Raw genomic sequence first — 22707 nt, 5'->3', positions numbered from 1 at the left:
CAACGCCTCTCTCTGTCTCTCGCTAGCAAAGTGACCCAGACAACAAAGTAAAGCTAGTTTTCGGCTACGAGCCGACACAGAACCCACCGTATTAGCCAGAGGTCCCTTTACTACGGTTCGGAGCCGCGGACCTTCAGTAACAGTAATAAATCACAGCAATAGTACATTCACGTAGTTGTAAACAGCATGATAATATATTAAGTAATCCAAAGTATTCAGGATACGTTACTCTCATTGAGTAACGTAACGGAATACGTTACAAAATACATTTTGGGGCATGTATTCTGTAATCTGTAATGGAATACATTTTAAAAGTAACCTTCCCAACACTGATCACACGCTGTGCTGAAGGTGAAATGTTCTGTTTGTGACACTGAGAAAATCAGCATTAATACCCAAAATACTGTCAGTTTATTAGGCTGATGCTGTTATGTTTTAACTCTGTGACAGCAGCAGAGAGTCACCTGACTGATATTTCAAAGTTTGATCACAGACAGCTGTCTACACAGAACTTCCTTTACAGGCATCAGCTTATAACGAATGAGTGAATGATTTCAGACACGACCAGAATCACCTGGGACTTTCCTGGAGTTACAGATTCTGCAAGAAACCAAAGCGTGCGCGTATTTATGAGAAACAGATGTGTTTCTTTACATATCATCAATTTATTATCCTGTAACTATATCCTACTGGCCTGCATTTGTTTGGATTTCTGGAACTTTATGCGAATCCGACATTCCTGCCCCGGTCTCGGAGGCAGTGCGAGGTTAAATCAACAACGCTCTTGATGCTTTGCACCCCAGAGGCGGCAGAGTCTCTGCTGACATCAGCTTTGATGAAAGGACTTCACAGATCACGACCGAGGCCCAAACACACAAACATGGCACGAGCTACGAGTCTTCCCAGCTAAAGGCATCGTTTTCTGCTTACTGTCGATGTGTGGTTAAAGGATAAATGCAGCGTTTTAATAGTATAAAATCTTGCATAAGCCTTGCAGTAAGAAATATGTTAGTATTTTCACACTATACACATGCAGATCACATATCTGTATATTTACAACTGTGAAAAAAGGGATAACTAAGTGAACATGATCATGTTAGGGTGTGCTACACCTGATTCCTCTTTCCTGTGGGTGATAATGTGTAAGTGCTATAATACTAATATTGCTTTAGAATTAATTGAAACTCCACTGACCATCAATTTGCTCACCTAACAAGAGTTTTGGAAGCCCCTCAGTTTACACATCCATAGAAAACAGCCATATAAAATCATTCAGTCACATTAACGTAGGGTACACAAGTCATTGTAAACACATGACACTGAAATACTCAAGTTTTCCTGAATAAGAAGGGGGTTTGCCAATGTGTTTGCTAATCACCTTACTGTATTTACAATAGCTGCTTCTTATCTTTTACCCTTTTTAAATACAGTATGGACCCTTTTTAACATTTAAAAAGGGATTACTTGTTAAATTTTGTGCTTTTCTTTGTCAGACATTGATTATCTGCACCTGTCTGACCGCTATTAGTCACCCTGGGAGGTTTGGATTGTAAATCTCTCTTTTCCAGTTGACATTGATTCGGTTACAGCATGAGGTAGCCGTACTGCTAACAGCTGTCAATGGCAGCCATAATAGTGATATCGAAATGTGGACTCGATGATGAAGATAAGCGTGGTTCGGGTGCGATTCAGAGGGTGGAGCGCGCGCCCGATGTTGCCGTGACGCAACCCTGGCGGTATCACGGACTGTCAGGCCCTGCGGAGGACAGGACATGCCTGGACGCCGTTTCGTCAGCGCCGCGAGACGCCTCGCTCTCGTACAGCGGTGTAAATCAGCTTCCAGTGACCTGGATTAGCCCACGAGCTCCTTTCACAGCGAGGAACGAGAACCAATTAGTCAGAAGCAGTTGTTAGGCTGGAGAGAGCTTAATCTAATTGACTCTGTTCATGCTTCTTTTAAAAAACGTTTTATCTGCCGTCACTTATTCCATTTCTCACCTGTAGCGTCTGCGTGTGTTCTCCCACAAAATGTTTTCATTGCTCTTAAGTGACCGCTAATTTACCAAACCTCCCCATGTGAAAAGAAGCCCCTTCAAAATACGAAGAAAGAGCTGATTTTATTCAAGGATGTAATTTAAAAGAGATTTGACTACATCTCCAGCCCATTCTGTGGCCTCTTTTTAAAATCACACTTTTTAAGCTCAAATCTGCAGCACGATGTCACGATTCGAATGCCCTTGATTAGATGAAAGGTGGTCGTGCAGCACTTAAACTTAAATATCGCTCTTACTTCAGTGATTGAACAGATTTGGAGCGATGCCTTTGTAACATTGTAACATTGTAACAGCTAAGTCAACAACACTGGACTATCATATAGTGAATTATGTGATAAGCTGGGATTCATAAAGCACAAGCAACAAGTTTAACTCTTAATTTGTGATTTGTATCTTCTCCTCTTTTTAATTTCCTGTTTTTAATGGGTTGAATTGACTCATTCCTCCATACGAAGCACTGAGTGTCTAATAATGTTGTTTCGGTTTGCACGAACCACCCCCTCCACACACACATTTACACTTCTCACGACTTATTCAGCCTCCTTCTGTTGAGGCTGCGGGCTGCATCGTTATCGCAGACTGATCCAAACTGTGCCTTTCCACTCACTTCATTTTGGCAAACAACCGGGCTACAATAATTGGAGCACCGTGAGATGGATTGGGGCTGAGATGAAAATAGGGGGCTTTAAATCATGCAAGTCATTTATCTGTGCGGCGAATAGAACACTGTTCCATCTCTGTCGTCTCTTTTATCACCGCTCCTCACTCGACGGTGTCCGTGAATTGGTCCGTCTGCAAAGAGACCGAGAATCCAATTACGTTCTCAGGAGCCGTTCCAAAAGCCCCAGACGTGTTGAACGCTAGTCTCTGGATTTTATTTTCCTCTGACAGGGCTTGTGACAACTCCCTTGGGTGGGTAAAACAGATGAGGACAGTTTTTGCAGTTAGTTGTTGCTCTTTTGGGTGTTTTTTCCCTCTTTTTTTAGCTTTTATCATTAGTGCGAGTGAGATGAAGTGGACGTTTAGGCAGTTTTCTCCAGATGATGCCTCGAATTTGGCAGATTTGACACACTGGATATAAGAGAAAGGGAAACAGCCATCCGGTAGTAGGGTACTCAATCTAATCTAGCTTGTTTCACTTTGCAGGTTTTTGAGAAATAATACCTCGAGTAGATTTTTCTCTCCGGGTAAATGACTGCTGAAACAAGCACTTTTGTCAGAGATGTGGAGGGGCTCTCCGACATGCTTGTACTGTTAATAATAGAGAGGCTGCGTGTGGGTGGGCTGAAATGCAATCATCACTGTGTTTGTCTGATGCAGTGAGAGCAGACAAAAGTGCTGTCAGAGGCAACGCATTGAGATTCGCCATTGGAAAGGGAGACGCTCTCTGCCGTTATTGTCGTTAGTAGCCTCGGTCCTAGAAAATAATGTCTGATTCCTTGACGCGCGCTGGCTCTACCCATCAAACTGTCACGCTGCTGTCGCCTTTTTTTTGACCAGTTTTCACAGGAATCAAAATCATTTGATCCCCTTCAGCCGTTTCCCTAAAAGTGATGAATGTTTTTTACCCTTTTCGTGTCATCACAGCTTCTTTTGTAAGCCTATGCTTCTTTAGCGGGCATGCAGTCTACTCTAATGTCAGCAATGTCCTGTAGATCTGAACTATGATAGCTACTCTAATGTTTCATTTAAATGCATGCATTTTCCAGATGCACGGAGCTGCTTTTGATACAGCTCAGGGGTTTCTATTTTTACCTTTCGTTTTTCAGAGCTTTAAATTTTGCATTGTGCATTTTGAGCATCTGCTGCTTAAGTTATTTTCTTCTAGGCTAGTCTAGACATCCGCATCCAAGCTTTAACGTTTGTCTGTGATGTTGCTTCAAATGCAGTGACGAAGGACTTGATGGCGTGAGATATGATAAGTTCCTGCCAGACGACTGTGGATATGTTGGGAGAGGTGAGCTTAAAAAAAAATACACCCTGGTTCTCCCTCTCAGGTGCTCTGGGCCGTTTCCTCCTTCTGCTCACCTTCTCCACTCTCAGCTCCTCCCTCTGACTTGGCCGTATCTGACTCAGCAGTGCCTCTGGAGGCAGTTCCCGGCGATGCAGCGCCACGGAGGCTTCCATCAGGGGTCGCAGCTGCGAGCGAGTGAGGATTAGAGATGGGGCTCAAGGCAGAGTCAGGGGTTTGGCTAGCGCTGAGGTCGCCATCAGGGACCACAGTGGCCTCCAAGCCCTCGGAGCGCGATCCTTCAGAGATGGCTGGAGGGGAAGCGGCATTCAGCAGGGGCTTGTGGGAAGCGTAGGTCATCGCAGCATCCGTGTCGCTGTCCAGTGGGAGGCCAGAGCTGGTGAACTCGACTCCGGAGTCACTCATCTCCAAAAAGTTATCTGAGTCGAGAGTGTGGTAGCGGCCCGGTTTGGATACCTCGAGGCCCTGCATAAAAAGAGGCAGAAGGAGATGAAAGGCAAGCTAAATATACAATTCAGAAGAGTAAGATGAAAGGAAAGATAAAGGAGGAAAAGAAGAGTAAAAGAGGAGAAAGTAGGACCCAACAAAAGATGAAAGTAAGACAAAGTAAAGTTTAAAAAAACAACAACTAGAAAGTAGAGAGGCGATACAGCAAAAGAAAGCAAGGTAGAATGGTAAAGAGGAAAAATATTATACAGGGACAGAGAAGCAGGAGGCGAAGCGAGTACAAAACAGATACCCCCAACAGGGCGTAGGAGATAAAGGAAGGAGGTGATATAGGATCGAAGAACGGAAGAAAAACAAGTGGTTAAAATTTAGGTCAGAGGAAAAAAAGTGAATAATTTATGTACATTTCTCCAACCGTATTTATAGACTTACCTCACCATCTCCTGCAGACATCCCTACTCTTATGTTACATGGACACAAACAAAGAGGTGCAGCAAAATGATAAAGAAAACACCCGAATAGATCAAATCAGAGTTATACTAAATGTTTGGCCTGTAAGATGTGAGCTAGAAATCACATTTTCATTGTTGTTGTTCCTGAGATTCAAAGCTGTTGTCACATGCATGTTGATGTAAGACAACACAACTCAATTTAACATTAACTGTAAGACATGTTTGTAACAAAAAGATTCAATTTAATTTAAATTTTATCCAGATGCTGCTGCGTTCTTTGATTTTTGAAACAACAAATTTAGAAAAGAACTGTAGTTTTACAGTTCTACGTTGGAGAGCAAGAAGTCCTGCGGGAGCTTTAATCAGCCGTTTTAAAGGACTCCCTGAACCTTGACCACTTCACTTTCTTTACTCCTTTATTGCAGTTATAAACTTGAGTCTAATTTGTTCCACTGCCGAGTGCAGAGTGTAAGGTCGATTGCATTTTAATTACTCTTGGCACTGAGGTGACATTTAATAGCAGGTAGTTTCTGAGCAATCTCAAACGCAAAGATGGGCAATGATGTTTCTGTCTTTAAATCTTTTTTAATCTTTTTTTAATTAATATATTACTTTGAGCGCAAACTTTTTCCAAAAGTACACCAGGTGTTGGACATTATTAAGCTTCAGATTGTTCTCATAATCGAGATCAAGACTTCAGTCTCAGACGATATCGCTCTAATCGTTCTTGTATCTACAGCTCTTATCACTAACAATTATGTAACCTATACAAGCTGATGGTGAAACTCTTCTTCTGTTGACCTAATAGCCTGATTTTCACGCCAGGACCAAACAACATCGCACAAAGATAAGAAGCTGGAGCCCAAAAATGCTTATTCATCTGGCTACACACTAGTATTCTTATTATCCTTTTGTCAGCATCTGACGGCGCCCTGACCGGTCGACCTGCCAGTGTGTGTATATTTGTGTGCGTGTGTATGGCTGTATCCCAATTTAGGGTCTGCAGCCTTAAAGTACGCAGCCTCAACGATCCTCAAGGGCCGCGTACTTAAAGACCGCTAAGGCCGGAAGTGCGAAGCTTGTGAAATGGGACGGTCTAGCCTCCGTTGCGCTGCCCAGGTTGCCTAGCAACCATGATACTAACAGCTGGAAACGTTTCATACAGCTTTGTTTGACAGAAATGAAGGAGAAAATCTTTTGTTCATTTGTTTGTTTGTTTGTTTCTACATGAGCTTTGATCATTCTCTGTAAGATTAAGCTCAGCTATTAAACGGCGTATATTTTAAAGTAAAGGCTTTAAAACCAAGTTAGTACAAACGTCACTAATGTCACATAACTTTGCCGACATCTGGCCAACAGGAATGTTTTAATGTTCTTCGTTATTAAACATTTGCACATAAATAAGTGACATAATATTCAGTACTTACTTAAAGTTTACTCTTCGGGCGCCCCTCATCCGCCATTTTTTTTCCGGCAAAATTATCCACACCCACCGCCGCGCTATGCATTCTGGGATATGTTGGGCCACGAAGTCTACACCGCCACGTCCTTACAAGTCAGGAAAATGAAGGACGCATTTGAGGGCCGCATTTCGAGCAGCCTTCGAATTGGGACAGCCTTCGTCGCGTCGCGGTGATGTAATCGGCCTTAAAATGCGGCCTTTAAGGCTGCAGACCCTGAATTGGGATACAGCCTAAGTGTCTCTCCTATCGCCCTGTCTTCCCCTCCGGCTCCGCTGTGTGTTAGGAGGTAACCTAGCAACAGGCTACCTCCGACCCGGAAGTGCTGTCGCCCGGAGCTGCCGCACCTGCAGTCAATCCACAAGCTGCTGCCAATCAACTACCATCTTCAGCAGGGCTACTTAATGGTGTGGCTGAGCGACAGACAGCGCTGGAGTATTGCACTAAGCCTGGTAGTGTTTTCGAGTCGCTAACGTTATTGAAGTACTGTCTGATCTTCGTACGCATTTTGCTGTCGTGTGTGTTCACCCAGGGATTGACGGAGGATTTAAAAAGGATGCACTTGGAGGAGAGACGGGCACTCACTACCACGCACGGGCTTACACGGAAGGAGGGACGCACTATCACCATCGTTGCACATTTGAACTGTTGTCACCTTGCTGCACTGTAAATAAATGCACTGTCATTATTTCTGAGCTCCGCGCCTGAGTCCACTCTTTAACAACCGTGACACCTTTATTTAAACATAAATGCATCTAGTTTTAGGTTGACACTAGTCAAAAAAGCAACATGAGTTTTATATCATGAATATTTGAATATGTTCTCCGTCTTTGTTTTAATCCATTTCTCAGCATATAATTGTAATCCCTTAGATAACACAAACTCGAGTAGTTGTTGGTTCCTGTTGATTTTAGTCAACGGCAGGGCCGTAATTTGTTTACCGAGTACAAATACGCTCACTTCAACTCCTTAGAAAAGGTTCAGTTTACTACATTATTATGCCAGTGGTCTCAAAAATACAAATAATCAGTGTGTGCACAACACTGTGACCAGTGTCATCATGCTGCAAATGACAAAGCTGCTCCAGGCCAGTTCATTTGCATGCCAGATGCCGGCGTGCAGGTCTGAACTGTTGCTGCAGCCTCACGTGACCCTGAGAGCGCCACGTCTGAACTTGGTGAAAATGTGACGAGACAAAGATCAGCTGCTCCGACCTGTACCTCTCTGCCAGTCATACAGCTGCATCCCAGGAAAATGTCGGGAAACACTGTCAGAGCAGAAAAGGCCCGAGATGCTCAGGGTCGATGTAATCATCACTGGCAGCCACAACCGATGACCACTGCACAGCTGCAGGCTATACCCAGGAACGCAGAGCAATTCCTTAGCAGCTAATCCTTACACTTGTGCAGTGCACAGATGGCTGACTGCTTGCTTCAAATCTACAGGCCATCATGTTAAATGTCTCATATATACATATTTTATAGTGTTGGTCTATAAAACCTAATATAGCTCAAATTTTGAATACGAAAGTTAAAAAGGTAGCACGCCACAAAGTTCTCCAGCTGGTCGTGGGAATTGTTCCGTTTTATGAGAACTTAAGAACCATGAGAGTGAATAAAGCTGTAGCTGTGCAACAAACTTGCCCATTGAAAGCCAAGATGTGAATCATCTTTCTAGGCTCATCTGTCTTTCAGATTATGTGTAGGGGTGCAACGATACTCGTATCGATAGTGAACCGTTCGATACAGTGCTTTCGGTTCGGTACGCATATGTATCGAACAATACAAAATTTTTAATTTATTTTATCAACTTTCTTTCGGACGGTGCTGTCTGTGTTGAGCGCTCAGTGGATCTGCGCTCGACAGTGCAGCCTAGGCGGAGTAGTCGAACGCAGATTCACTGAGCGCAGGGCAAGCTAGCAGACAGAAGTTAAGCTCTCCTTGCAACATGGCAAATTGAACCTCCCCCACCCTCATTCAGATCTGGCGTTTGGAACTATTTTGGTTTTCATGTGACGTATGACCCTGAAGGTAAGCGAGTCATGGACAAAAGTAAAACAGTATGTCGGATGTGCCACGCAATGCTCAATTACATGGGTGGGAACTAGTGTGTTAGCGCAGTTAGCTCGTTAACATGTTGGCTGTCCAGCCCCACGCACGGGCGATCGGTGGTAGCTCGTTAACGGAGATTTGCCGTGTTGTGGCGTTAACGTCATTTCAACGAGATTAACGCTGACAGCACTAGTGGGAACACAACGAATATGACTGCACATTTACTCCGACATCATCCTAGTGCAAAGACAAGTGGAAGCAGACAAAAACAACAAGCACACATGCTACAAACTTTACCCGAGTCATTTAGACAGCCGTTAGCACATGATTCTCCTTATGGGGACCTGATATGTTTAATATGCTGCTGAGAATATAGCCCAGAAGAAGCGTATAGTATAGCTTTTATTTTGGAAAGAGCCATTTCTCTGTAATAAACTCTCTTTTCCAAAGATGAGTGATTACTTGATCAGATAGATTTATTTTTTTTATTATTTTGTTGTTTCAGCAACATTAAATTCAAAAACTGTACTTTTGAGTTAAAATATATATTTATAATTTTAATAAATGACAAATTAAAAAGGCATGAACATTTTTTTTGCATCGAAAAAATATCGAACCGTGACACCAAAGTATCGAACCGAACCGTGAATTTTGTGTATCGTTACACCCTTAATTATGTGTTACTATTTTGATGCATGGTTATTAAAATATCTATGAATTTGCAGCTAAAAAACCAAGTTGGCTATTTGAAGCTGTGATCTTTTCATTTCTGCTATGTTTTATTTATCATTTTAACATGTTTTTGCGTTTTAATGGCTTTTTTGTTTCCAATCACTGACCTTGATGGTGACCTCTGTGCTCTCCATGGGTTTATCACACATCGACTGTGTCAGCGATTCCTCGGTGAACCTGCTGTAAGCCTCACGAACCACCTGCAGACACACACACAGAAAGACACATACAAACATGCAAGATGCATGTAAAAATCGACCGTCAACAGCAGCTGTTTACACATCGTTTGTCATCATACATGTTTTACGTTACTACAGAGGACAATGACACACACACACAGGCTACATTTAACTGCACAGAAAGCTCCTAAACAGAGATATTAAAGAGGATCCTTGTGTGACATGACAGAGAGCACTTCTTTGTCTTCATGTCAGGGATGGAGGTTGAGAGGAAACAGAGCCCAGGGGGGAGTTACAATATTTCACAAGTGCCTATTCCCTTCAACTGCAGGGAAGACAGCATGGGGGCAGATTGAAGATAGATGGACTCAAGGTGCACTCTGAAAGTTTTAAAAAAAGTCAAGAAAGAGCCAGATGGATGTGCTAAAAGAGAGATAAAGCAAGAAAAATCGGGATGAGTGGAGATGTGTACAAGAAAAGTGTGAAACGGGAGAGAGACGGTAAAAAAGCTGAGAAGCTCTGTGCATTTTAAATAAACTGTCCATTAGTCAGCACAGTGGAGGGATAAGGACACAGACAGGGAACGGTGTGGATTACAGTCGGCATTAAGCAAACGACTGACTTTGTGCTTAGAGACTGAATCCTGCTGAGGAGGCTGTGCAGATAAAAAAGATTAACTTCAAGATCCGTTATTAATTAAATAAAATCATACTTGATTAAAACTTGGTTGGCATCCACTTCAAGGTAGTTTTTCTGGCAAAGCTGGAACTCTTTTGCTTATTTTTTCAGCTCCCACAGGAACACCTGTTCTGATCACTTCAACTTGTGGTTTTATAGTGTGCACCGTATCTCTTTTAATAAAATCTGGGAGACAGATGCAAAGCTGCAAAAAGCCAAATCTGCCAAGAGCAATGGGTGGGCTAAACATGGAGGACTAAACATTTCCACCTTTTTGTTGCGCTGTATGCCAGCAATGACGTGACGTGGCACAGTCTGACTCGAGGAATTCATGGTTCATCGAAACAGATTAGAAATGCATGAGAACATGACCTTCAAGAGTAGGGTGGAAATTTTATTGCTTTAAAAGTTACTGTTATGGTTGAACTTTTTTATCATGCACGGAAATTTACTGTTGTTTGTTCTGTGGTGTTTGAAGGGTAAATGATTGAAGGAGCTCACAGCTTGTCTCCAGTTTACAAAATTAAAAAAAAATCCTTTATAATATCTGCTAAACATAAAAAGGATGCAAACTTTTACTTTTTTTTTTTTACTTTTTTTGAATAAATGCAAGAAGTTCCATATCTGATGTCTTTTTACCAGTGAGGGAAGCAAAGTAGTACAAATAGATAAGAAAAGCGACCAAACAGGAGGAGGAGGGGGCTGGAAAGATAAACATGGTATTTGACAGACAGCAAGCAGGAGTAAGATAAACGTCAGTAAATGTGACAGAAGAGACTTAAAGTGGAAGAAATAATCAGCAGATAGTAAAGATGTACAGAGGAGAGCAGGGACAGTGAGATGGATGAAATGAAATGCAAAGGATGAAACAAGCGGTCAGGTGAGGTGATGAGTCAGGCGTGATTGATCTGAGCTTCGTGTCGGTCTCTTGGGTTAAGTCTCGAAAGGTTGCTGACATCCTCTCACGCACGTCTGAGATCTAACAGCTACAAGAAAATCCATAACAGCGAGGCCGCCTGCTGTCATCTCAACCTCGGCTGTCAACACACAAACACACATCAAGCTCACACACAACACCACAGCTTTAACACACATTAGAGATTAACACAAATGTACAGTACATCACTGGTGATCACAAACAAAACGTTAGGACTCACAAACACTCAGAAAAAGTAACCACACAGAGACAAATACAGTGAAGGCTGGAAGGATCTGCTGCTTTAACATTTCTCCCACAATCATCAGTAACCATGAAAAAATTGAAGTAATCACAGGTCAGGATGTGTTTTATTGGGTAAATATTTTTTAAAAAAAGGTGCAGGGAAGTAAATGCAGGACGGCCAGGAGAGCACATCAGGGGAGAGGGGCTGAGATAAAGACTAAAGGGAGGGCCTGACTATATAAGTACAGAGATAAGATACAGGTGAAGATAAATACGCTGAAACTTTGAAATAATATTCTAAACTTGAATGAACGAGGCAGAGGGAAACCCACAAGGCTTGAAGACAGACAAAACTGAGGGAAATGAAAGAGCAGGGAAATACTGAGAACATCATCAAGTCATAAACCACAAACACAACAACACAATCACAAAAATCAAAAACGTCAAACACAAAGAAAGCAAAGAAATCCAAATTCAAAAGCAACTCAAATTTTTAACGTCCTGATTAAAACTAGATTTGACTGAAGCAACAGCAGCTGATATTATTTAACAGTAGTGAGCTGTAACAGTGTAAATGTAGTTAAAATAAACAGTGAGAAGAATCACCCTTTGATGGAAACTTAATTAAGGCTAAATTAAGAAGGCTTTTTTATTTTGAAAGGCATCCATGACGCGGTATTTTTAGCCGTCTTTGGTGAGCGACTTCAGAGCTTTACTGACTGGCTCACAAAGTGTTTTGTCCCAGCAGCCGACAGATTTTTTTAATTAACACTTTAAGAAGTGATATGGCTCAATAGCGCCTTAAATCTGAAAAGTCTCAAATGACTTTTTGCAGCTTTAAGTTGTAACTGTGAACAGCGTCGAAACTATTTCTTGTTCTTGTTATGCATAACTTTGCTGTTTTAAGCCTAAATTGAGACTTTAAACAGTTTTACATGAGAAAATTCCTTAGAAGGATTGTTAGATGTTGGATAATGAATCATAATTTAATGTTTCACATAATTTGTTTCTTGGAAAATGGAGGGTTCAGGCCAGCAGACTGCTATTTATCTGTTAACACCAGGGGAGTGTTAATCCCTTTAGGAGCTTCGAGGCACAGCCTGAACTTATAAAGAGGAGTAAGACTGTAAAAAGACCGAGAATCACAGCTGTGGTTCTTTTGTGTGAAATCCTGTTACAATCACATTTCCTGTGCATGTAAAATATGTGATAAAGGAAAAGTCTTGACCTGATTTACGCTTCTAAGATTTCTTTCTTTCTTTATAAGGAGGAATTCCCCCGACAGGATCCAGAACACAGCATTTAACCATTTTTAAACTTGTTATACATAAATAAATGAGCAGAATGTTACACAATAAAACAATGTTTTTTAATAAGACTTTAAATCAGATCACTTTACAAACCTGATAGATTACCCAATAAGCACACAAACACACGCTTAACTTGATTTACCTGTGACCTGGAAAATTACAGACTTTTTCACTGTATTGCAGTTTTGTGTCTCTTTGAAAACACTTTCTAATTTACAGCTTGTCACATCCTGATACAAGAATCCATTTTTTATTGAACTTTTAATCAGTGCAAATATGATTGTTGAGATTTTTCCGATGCACAGGGAATTATAAGGAAAAAAACTGCATTAGGAGAGAGGCAGGAGACGGCACCAAGGCAGGGTCTTCAGGAGGAGTTAAGGAGATATAAAGAACTCTTTCATTTAACCTTTTCTGTCACTTTTTGGTTTGATTTATGTGTTAGAGCTACTGGGTTATATTGTGGTTGGGAGTTGGGAGTTCGCTATATGGTCCGAAACTGTTTTTATCATTTACGGAATATTTCTAAACTCAGACTAATGGTATCAAAGCTTGAACTTGAGATGATTATTCATGCTTTTATTTCTTCTCATTTAGACTACTGTAATGGCCTTTTTACTTGTTTTAACAAATCCGCCTTAAATCGTCTTCAGACTGTGCAGAATGCTGCAGCACGTCTCTTAACAGGCACCAAGAGAAGATCACATATCACTCCAGTCTTGGCCTCCCTTCACTGGTTGCCTGTAAATTTTAGGTTTCATTTTAAAATTTTAGTTCTAACCTTTAGGGCCCTACATGGTCAGGCTCCTCAATATTTATCTGACCTGCTGAAACCACATACATCTTCTCGGGCTTTAAGGTCATTAGATCAGAGACTGCTGGTGGTACCGCGCACTCGTTTTAAAACTCGTGGTGATCGGGCCTTTCAGACTGTGGCACCACGGTTGTGGTGTCTCTTCGCTGCATGGACTCCATTGATTCTTTTAAAAAACAGCTGAAGACATTTTTATTTAGAAAAGCATTCGATTAATTTCTTCTTATGCTGTTTTTATAGTTTTATTGTTTTACATTGTTTTATTTACTGTTATATTGTTTTTATATTCCCATTTCCTGTGTTGTAAAGCACTTTGTGATTTTTATCTGTGAAAAGCGCTATATAAATAAATTTTACTTACTTATATGTATGATATATGTATTTTTTTTGTCTGCTTATTTAGTTGGTTTTTGTTTTTTGCCCTTCATCCCCGTCCCTCTTCTCCGCTGTTTTTTCCCCCTCTTCCTTTCTCCCTTTTCTTTTTCTCATTCAAGTCTGTCCCGTATCTAGCAAGTGAAAATAAAAAGTAAATAAAATAAACAATAAAAGGTGAATCAAATAGGCCATTACGGCAAGGCTGGGATGGTCAATTTGGTAAAGTAAATCCGTTGGGCATCTTTCTTCGCCTTTAGACAATAATTCTGACGGCAAAAGAACCAAACGGGACAGGCAAAAAAAAAAAAAAAGAGTTGGGAGTTCGCCTTGTAATCGGAAGGTTGCCGGTTTGAGCCCCGGCTTGGACAGTCTCTGTCATTGGTAAATGGTAAAATGGCCTGTATTTATAAAGCGCTTTACTAGTCTTTAAGGACCCCAAAGCGCTTTACACATCCAGTCATCCACACATCCACACACTGGTGATGGCAGCTACATTGTAGCCACAGCCACCCTGGGGCGCACTGACAGAGGCGAGGCTGCCGGACACTGGCGCCTTTGACCACCACCAGTAGGCAACGGGTGAAGTATCTTGCCCAAGGACACAACGACCGAGACTGTCCGAGCCGGGGCCCGAACCGACAACCTTCCGATTACAAGGCGAACTCCCAACTCTTGAGCCACGATCGCCCCTCATTGTGTCCCTGGGCAAGACACTTCACCCGTTGCCTACTGGTGGTGGTCAGAGGGCCCGGTGGCGCCAGTGTTCAGCAGCCTCGCCTCTGTCAGTGCACCCCAGGGTGGCTGTGGCTACAATGTAGCTGCCATCACCAGTGTGTGAATGGGTGGATGACTGGATGTGTCATCCACACAAGCGCTTTGGGGTCCTTAGGGACTAATAAAGCGCTATACAAATACAGGCCATTTACCATAAAGTTTTAAAAAAAAATCTTCTGTGACAGCTGGGATCAGCTCCAGCCGCCCACAGACCAGAGCAGTTAAGCAAATGTATGTATAAGCTCGAGCTCTATTAGTAAGAAGTGTTATGGATTATTTAATATTTTATAATGAAAAATAAAAGTCAAAGCCAAATTATAACAACAGTTTAATGTGAAAATAAAAAACTTACTTGTGAATAATGTACGGTAAGCAACTGGAAGAATAACGACCGGGCATCAAGTGATAGACCGATTTTTCATGACTGGTGTCATTAAGGAGTAAATGTAAAAGCAGCGAATAAATGGGGGGTGTCTCACATCATGTCACATTTTAATTTATTACTTTGCGTCACTCGAGAAAAATGAACACATAACACTGACTGCAGATAAACACGCACACATTAAAAGGAAACAACTGACACACACACACTTTCTGGGCTGTTTGGCTGCACAGTTAAAATTCTCTGCACAGTTAAAATTCTCTACACAACAACAAACAAACAAAATACACAAACAATGCACACAAGTCTTCAACACTGCCTTTCTGTTAGCGACTAAAACACACAAACAACACGTACACCCACAAATAAACACTGCATATTTACCTTGTGATTCACGCCACACTATAAAACACCACCGAAGAAGAAGAAATGTGTGCACGCTTAGCTGGCTGGGTTTTACGCTAGCAGTGAAGCTTCAGTATGAGCAGTTATCATAACCACACTGTTTATGAGTAACTGCAGTGCTCTGAGGTTTTACCAGCAGTGGGGGAGAGAAGAAGCGGAGGGAAGGAGCGGGAATATTTCACTGATGCTGGAACCAAAGCGCCACACGTGATATCGGCGTGACTTTCTCAAAGTTAGAAATTCCCAGCTGAAGTTACGCCAATATTGAGGAGGTTAAAGCCATCTCAACAGGTCATTCAATCACTATACTGAAGTTTAAAGATCCCCTCCAGACATGTGTGCAGACTCTGTTTAAAAGAAGGATTCGAGTCCGAGTTTTTCCCTTAAAAAAAGGTTAATTAGCCTCCTGGAAATGCATAAAATGACATAGTCGCCCTCCGTCTTAATGGGAAATCCTGAATTTATGAATATGCAAATGTCTTCCACTTCAAAATTGTAATACTTTTGCTCTATAAGGTGTCTCCTATACACCACTGAAGGGTTATTTTCAATATATGTGCAAATCAAACCTCAAGTTTCCACATCATGCTAGTGAAAGTCGTCTATTGAACCACAGCTAACGTAGCATCTTCATTCCTGCTTGAACACCTTAAAGTTATATTTCCAGACGAACTTTGAACACTGGAGGCAGAACCACTAGTGAAAATACAATTTCTGAGTGGAGGGAAACTTTAAAAAAAATCAAAGTTTTTTTTTGTTAAAGCAAGTAAAGCTGTTTCTGTTGTTCCCAAACTCAGACGGAGCCAAGCAGAAACAGCCCTCCTCTTCATCAACTGAGATTATTACTTGTTTTAAAAAACTTGAGACTTAATAATGGATTAAATGACTTGTTAAAATGGGTGTTTTCTGGTGTTTGCACCCCGACCTGGCTCAAAACTGTGACTGAAATCCTGCGAGACAATTCCTAAAGTTGACTGAGCTGTGAAACCTGGATAAGATATAACATCTAAACTGATTTTCTTAATTCAAATCTCATTTTTTGAAAGTAAAAACAGAGGAACTGCCTAATTTTGTAGGACCACTGTGGAATATTGCATTCTTTACCCCATTAATGTGGAGCAATCACACTCCATCCACATAATAACCTTATAAAGTGAATTAAAAAGGATGCAGCTCAGTCACATGACTACTGAAAGTCTGCAAGGATCACAGAAACAGTTTGTTCCAAGTCGTAGAGCCAGATCCACTTACGGTAATTTATCGACTTTTTGTCAAATTAGGTCTTCGATCAACCTCTGCTTGTTCATTAGGATTGATAGCAGTTTCTCTCGTGTCCAGGATTTATCGAGTGTGCCGGTGCTCAATATCTTTAATGGCTTCATACAATCTCAAACACACTGAACACATCGTTTTTGAAACTGTCACCAATGGTCGGGTCGCACAAAAGCCAGTTGATCAAGGAACTTATTTGCCACAAAAGCAACACATCTGTTCAGACACCAAAACGAAGAAGGGAGAGCAGCAGTAAAAGAGGCCAGAACGCAATTCTCTCACCAAGAAGAGGCTCCGTGTGAGGCTCCTTAAAGTAAGAGGGAGAAAACGCAACGCACATGCATCAGCGTTAGCCGGGCCAAGAAATCAGAGACATCCTGCTGAGAGCATGAAGGCCTCTATTCACGCTCGTACTTTCGATTCACTAAACACTCATGAAGCAAGATAAACAACATTAACGCACCATAACAGTTTTCAATCGAACATCTTAAATATTTTAAAAAACACAGAGAGCATAAAAATCAGTGGGTGCATTTATGTTTCTGTGATGACTGGAAGATACCTCGTATTTTTATTTTTGTCCCATTATCATTGGTTAATAAAGCTAAAATGTATTTGTGGATTGGGGATCGTGCACTAAATGCAAAAATAAAACCCGCCTACATGGGCTGAAGACATGTCACCTAATCTACAAATTAAAAAAGTAACTGAAATGTGAAGCAGCTCTAAGATTAAACCATAAAACATTTAGATTTTTGATGAGAATCCAGCTTAAAATGCAAAATCCGAAACATTAATTATCCATCCGTCGTGACACAACTGTGAATTTAGCCTTTCCATTAAGTAATTAATGTGACATATTGCTATTGTAAACATTTGGTATCCTCTAATAGGATCTGCAGGGCCATCAGTCTCTGTGGCTGTAGCTGGTTTGTTTACAATGAGTGAGCCATCTGCCTGCAGCAGGTTTTTAATTGGTCCAATCGGTGTAAAGGATCATTTAATGGGCAGCAAAGTGTTAACGCTCTACTAGTTTTAATGACCTCACAGTCAGCTTTTAGTTAAAACAGTAAAAAAACTGTTATTTTCTGTCTAAATTAGTTCGAAGCTGAACGATTAACCCTGCCAACTATTTTTAATTACATCAAAAGACTGAATTCTTATTTCTTCATTTATCAGGCAGACTGATTTAAGCATTCGCTGCCTTTTCTATTAAATGCTCATAAAATTGATCTGAACATTTTCCTCAAACAGTTTGGTTGCTCATATCGAACCGGCGTCCCCTCGGCGCAGCGATCGATCGCTGAGCGTGATGTTTAGGTGCTTTCTATAGGCGAGTCATCTGTTTGGTGTGTAATGGGGTTTTAATGGGAAACCATAAATTCACTCGGTTAACAAACCGCCTCCTGGAGACGCCGGGTGAGCAGCCGGGGTTAACTGTCAACTCTTCTAAATCATCCACTCCGTCAGTTGATCAGTCGGTAATGAGCAGGTGAATCAAAGAAAGCGAGGATTTTAAAGAGCTGATTGGAAAACAGTCACCTGTTTGTTTTTGTCTCTGCAGGCTCAGCTTAATTAAAATATATTTTATTCAAAATTGACATTTCAAGAATGAGAAACAAAATAATAACCGCAGCTCAAAAAGGCTTTGTGTTAGAACTACTTTTTAAAAACAACACAGACTCTCTAAAGGCTGATTAACGGCACTAAATTACTATAAATCATGAACAAATGAACTGAAAATCTATTTTTTTACCTGCTGGGTTCTAAACAATTCCTGCTCCATTTAAGAAACATTTATTATGGATTTTTCTTTTTTTTTTAATTATTAAAATGAAACTAATCATGAGTATCCTGCACAGTGCAATCTCTAAAAAAATACCAGAGCCCAGAGGCATAAAACTCTGTGCAGACTCACAAATAAAACTGTGTGAATAAAGCCATCTGTGCTCTTTTACCTTCTTAGTCATCATGAAATGTTATGCACATGCACAAGCCTCATTTTGGTTCTGGTCTTTAGCAATAAACTCATCATTAACATATAAAAGTCACTCTATTGCACCTCGAGCTATTAATGGAGCAATTAAAAAATCATTTGAAGAAGAAGAGGTGGAGAAAAGGAGATGTGGATGCGCTGGTCTCACTTCTGCAACTGTGCAGTTCAGAGCAAAGGACTCTGGCAAGGTCGGTAAGTATGTAAGCTACAGCTGTGTGTAGTACCCAGAATTCATTAGTGAATAAGAATAAGAATCGTATGATAACAAGAAATGGAAGTAAAAAAATCACAGTTTTGCAGTATCAGGCTTGACTTGCTACTTGCTCCAAAATCATGTGTATACATGGTCCGATGTCTTTATGTATGTCTTAATTTATCAAAACTAGTTTTTGTGTGTATGTGTATTTATGTTTATAAAAAAGGTGTGCATGTTTTTTCTATGTTATTTAAATTCAGGGTCCTTTTATCTGTGTTAGCATCCCTGGATATCAGTTTCGGGAATGTTCCTTTGTAGTTCAATTCCACTGAGTCATCCTCAGCAACGGTGATCTGTTTAATTTGGGTGTGAACATGTTTGCCTGGTGCAGCACCGCAGGGGAGGAAGCTGACCAGCTGACCATCTTCACTCCCACAGCAGGAGCGGGACCGTCTGCCTCTCCCTCCCATCACAGACATCACTGTCCTACTGCTCGCTTTCTTTTACACCACCAAGAGAAATAAAGAACTAAAGATGGGGGTTACCTGTCTGAAAGCCTCGCCGTCACTCTTGCCAGCCTGCTGAGCAAGAAGCGTCAACTTCTTGTTCTTCTCGTTCCTCTTATGTACTTTATAGATGCAGGAGAGCAGGCACGCCAGCAGCATGAGGGCAACCACGCCCAGCAGCGAGAGGATGGCCAGAGTCAGGGGAGGCAGCTTATAAGCTGAGCGAGACAGACGAGGACGGGTAAGGAAAAAACAACCATGGCGAGAAATAATGAGTCTTCTGTGACAACAGGAATGATGCTTCAAAACCCTGAAAGAACAGATATCAGCTTTCATCTCTGCCTCCTTTGAATCTCATCATTTTCTGTTGTTAACGCGTCAGTCATCCGTGCACATGTGCATCGCCCGCATAAAACTGATAAGAAATAAATAAGAATTTAACATGGTGAACTATAATACAGAAAAACACAACTGCAGAGCCATGATAAATATCATGCGTTTTCTCCTCAGGAGGAATTAAACGATCAGATGTGGGGATTTAAGGTACTCTTATCCACTTGCATTTATTATATTTATAAATATTACTCACAAATGTTAAACTGGATGTATTACAGTAAAATGTCACCAATTTTTATTTATTATTCATTGGTTTCTGCTCTTCTGATTCTCTTTGTATTACACTTTATATAAAAATAGAAATACATCGAGGGCACGCAGAGACATAAATGTCAGCAGCCTGCAGTGTTGTACATCCTTCAGCATGTTATTGCTTAAATTATTAATATTTATGACTACGCTGTGACACAGAAAGACCAGCTTCAGTGTCTGATCTTTAAAAAAGGGAAAATCAGAAATGAATGTATAACAGCTGTATGTAGCCTCTGGACCTGAAATGCTAAGCTGCAAAAAATGCAGGAAAAAAATGCTTTTTTCATTTCCAGCAGGGGGCAACTCGTCTGGCTGAGGAAGTTATCTCACAGCTCAGTTCATCTATGACTCAGCAAAAACTTTCCTAATGAGTTTTTGATTTGAAATCTAGGCTTCAAGTCTTATTTAATACAACACGAGGTTCTTTTGTAATCTACGGTCCCATTAGGTGCAAAAAAGCTGGAAATGATTTCAGGCATCATTTGTCCTTCATTTATCAGTCAGAGGCACTTTCCTCTCTCTGTATTGATTCTGATGCTCCAACTTCTCAGCGTGAGTTTGAATATGATAAAAGTTTGATGTTAAGCCCGGTGCTCTGTCTCTCTTTGCTTCCAGCCTTTGTTCATGTAGTTCATATTGTATTACACTGACTTGCAAACAGTGTTGGGGAGTAACAGAATACATGTACCGCCGTTACGTATTTAAAATACAAAATATGAGTAACTGTATTCCGTTACAGTTACCGTTTAAAAAGGTGGTATTTAGAATACAGTTACTTTGTTGAAATAAATGGATTACACGGCGGTACTTCCCTGTTTCATATTGTGGCGGGTCAGGACTGTTTGGGTTTTGTTTGACAGCTACGTTCTGTTGTTCCAGGTGGCAGCGTTACGGTTGCCATGGTTACAGGGTGCCGCTCTCTCTCTGCTTGTTGTTGTTGTGCTAAGCTAATAAGCAGAATGCTACCGGTATAGCTCTAAAGAATGTAGCATCATAGGCAGTGTAGTCCGTGCTGCAGGGAGAATGGACTGCCGCAGCCATACACGTCATGTGTCTGTGAGCGAGGGAGGGAGGAAAAGTACGAGCTGTCGTCGAGCAAAAACGGGAGCTGGAAGCATGTAAATATAATAATAACCACTGCAGCCAAAAAGAGTGCCTGACGAGCCCAGTTGTAAGTAAGCTATTAAGACTCGACTGTACAGCGTGTTCGTGTTTTCCTCCAAAAACGTCAAAAAGTCATCATCAATAAGTCTCCAATAACACCAGAAAAAGTAGCTAAGGGGGTCTGAAAACTCGCTAAATATAGCGACAAAGTCGCTAAGTTGGCAACACTGCCCAGACAACAAAGTAAAGCTAGTTTTCGGCTACGAGCCCGACACAGAACCCACCGTATTAGCCAGAGGTCCCTTTACTACGGTTCGGAGCCGCGGACCTTCAGTAACAGTAATAAATCACAGCAATAGTACATTCATGTAGTTGTAAACAGCATGATAATATATTAAGTAATCCAAAGTATTCAGAATACGTTACTCTCATTGAGTAACGTAACGGAATACGTTACAGAATACATTTTGGGGCATGTATTCTGTATTCTGTAATGGAATACATTTTAAAAGTAACCTTCCCAACACTGCTTGCAAACATGCTAGCAGCCCTCTCTGTGTCTTTATTTGCATTTTTACAATACAACAATTATGCTAATTAGTTTATTATGCTAGTTAGCCAACAGCAATACAGAGCATGTTGTTCATTTAAGTGTGTTTTTTCACTTACGGGCTACATCTATGTAGACGGCAGCCACAAGATGCCCAGCCAGGTCTGTCACATTGAAGACACCCGAGTCAGACACTTGGACCTTCTTCAAGGTGAGATGTGAACCCTCCACGTTCACCCTGCCCTCCAGCAGCGGGTCCATCGGCGTCACCACAACCCCCTCCTCCACGATGGCTCGGCCCCGACTGTCTGATTTGGGCTTGAAGACGACGTTGACGCTGGAGTAGGGCAGGTGGAGCTGCATGTTGAAGTTGTCTCCATAGGCGAGGTGCTTGAAATACAGGTGATCTGTGGCAGACCAAAAAACACACATAGTTCTGTGTGTGTGTTCAGAGAAATTTAAACTGGATTTAACCTGTTGGAAGACTAATTTTTCTAAATGCAGCAAATATAAAACTTAAATCTGATGCGGCTCACCACAATAGCTTAAAACGTAATCATATGAGCCAGCCAACCTGCATTAGTGGGGGTCTGGTGATGCCCTGCTGTCCTAACCCAAGACAAGGGGTCAGCAAAATAGTTGTCTTTAAAACAGACCATTGTGCTGCACTGGTGAAAATTACATGTAAACATATGGAAATGTTTAATAATAATAAAACAGGGATATGTTTTTTCCCAGATTATCTTTAGGCCAGTGAGACTCAGGGTTGTATATCTTTTGGACTTTTTAAAATCTTATTAAACAATATTCAGTTCAATTAAATTCAATTTTATTTATACAGCACCAAATCACAACAACAGTCGCCTCAAGGCGCTGTACCTATTACAGTAAGGCAGACCTTACAGTAATACGTACAGAGAAAAACCCAATGATGACCCCCTATGAGCAAGCACTTTGGCAACAGGGGGAAGGAAAAACTCCCTTTTAACAGGAAGAAACCTCCAGCAGAACCAGGCTCAGGGAGGGGCGGGGCCATCTGCTGCATGGGATGAGAGAAGGAAGACAGGATAAAAGACATGCAGTGGCAGAGAGCCGGAGATTAATATCTGTTTGGTTTTCTGTTTGTCTTCATATCTTACATCAGGGGTGTCGGACTCCAGGCCTCGAGGGCCGGTGTCCTGCAGGTTT

At 41.3% G+C, this 22707-nt stretch overlaps 1 protein-coding gene across 1 annotated transcript in view; it reads right to left on the bottom strand.

The window, feature by feature from the left end:
• Nucleotides 1-2330: 2330 nt before the first annotated feature.
• The window catches only part of LOC146492771 (uncharacterized), a 32678-nt gene continuing 12301 nt past the window's right edge, over nucleotides 2331-22707 (bottom strand). The window contains exons 7-10 of the mRNA XM_085148033.1: nucleotides 21639-21926; nucleotides 19257-19435; nucleotides 9276-9368; nucleotides 2331-4491 (exon numbers count right to left, since the gene is read on the bottom strand). Coding sequence (XP_085004159.1) covers nucleotides 4048-4491; nucleotides 9276-9368; nucleotides 19257-19435; nucleotides 21639-21926 — 1004 coding nt within the window. The 3' untranslated portion in view covers nucleotides 2331-4047. The remainder of the gene's footprint in view (nucleotides 4492-9275; nucleotides 9369-19256; nucleotides 19436-21638; nucleotides 21927-22707) is intronic.

This window comes from Neolamprologus multifasciatus, chromosome 22 (genome assembly GCF_963576455.1).
Source record: "Neolamprologus multifasciatus chromosome 22, fNeoMul1.2, whole genome shotgun sequence".
NCBI classification, from domain to species: Eukaryota; Metazoa; Chordata; class Actinopteri; order Cichliformes; family Cichlidae; genus Neolamprologus; species Neolamprologus multifasciatus.
The sequence above is the reverse complement of the archived record's forward strand: the minus strand, read 5'-3'. Positions and strand labels throughout refer to the sequence as shown.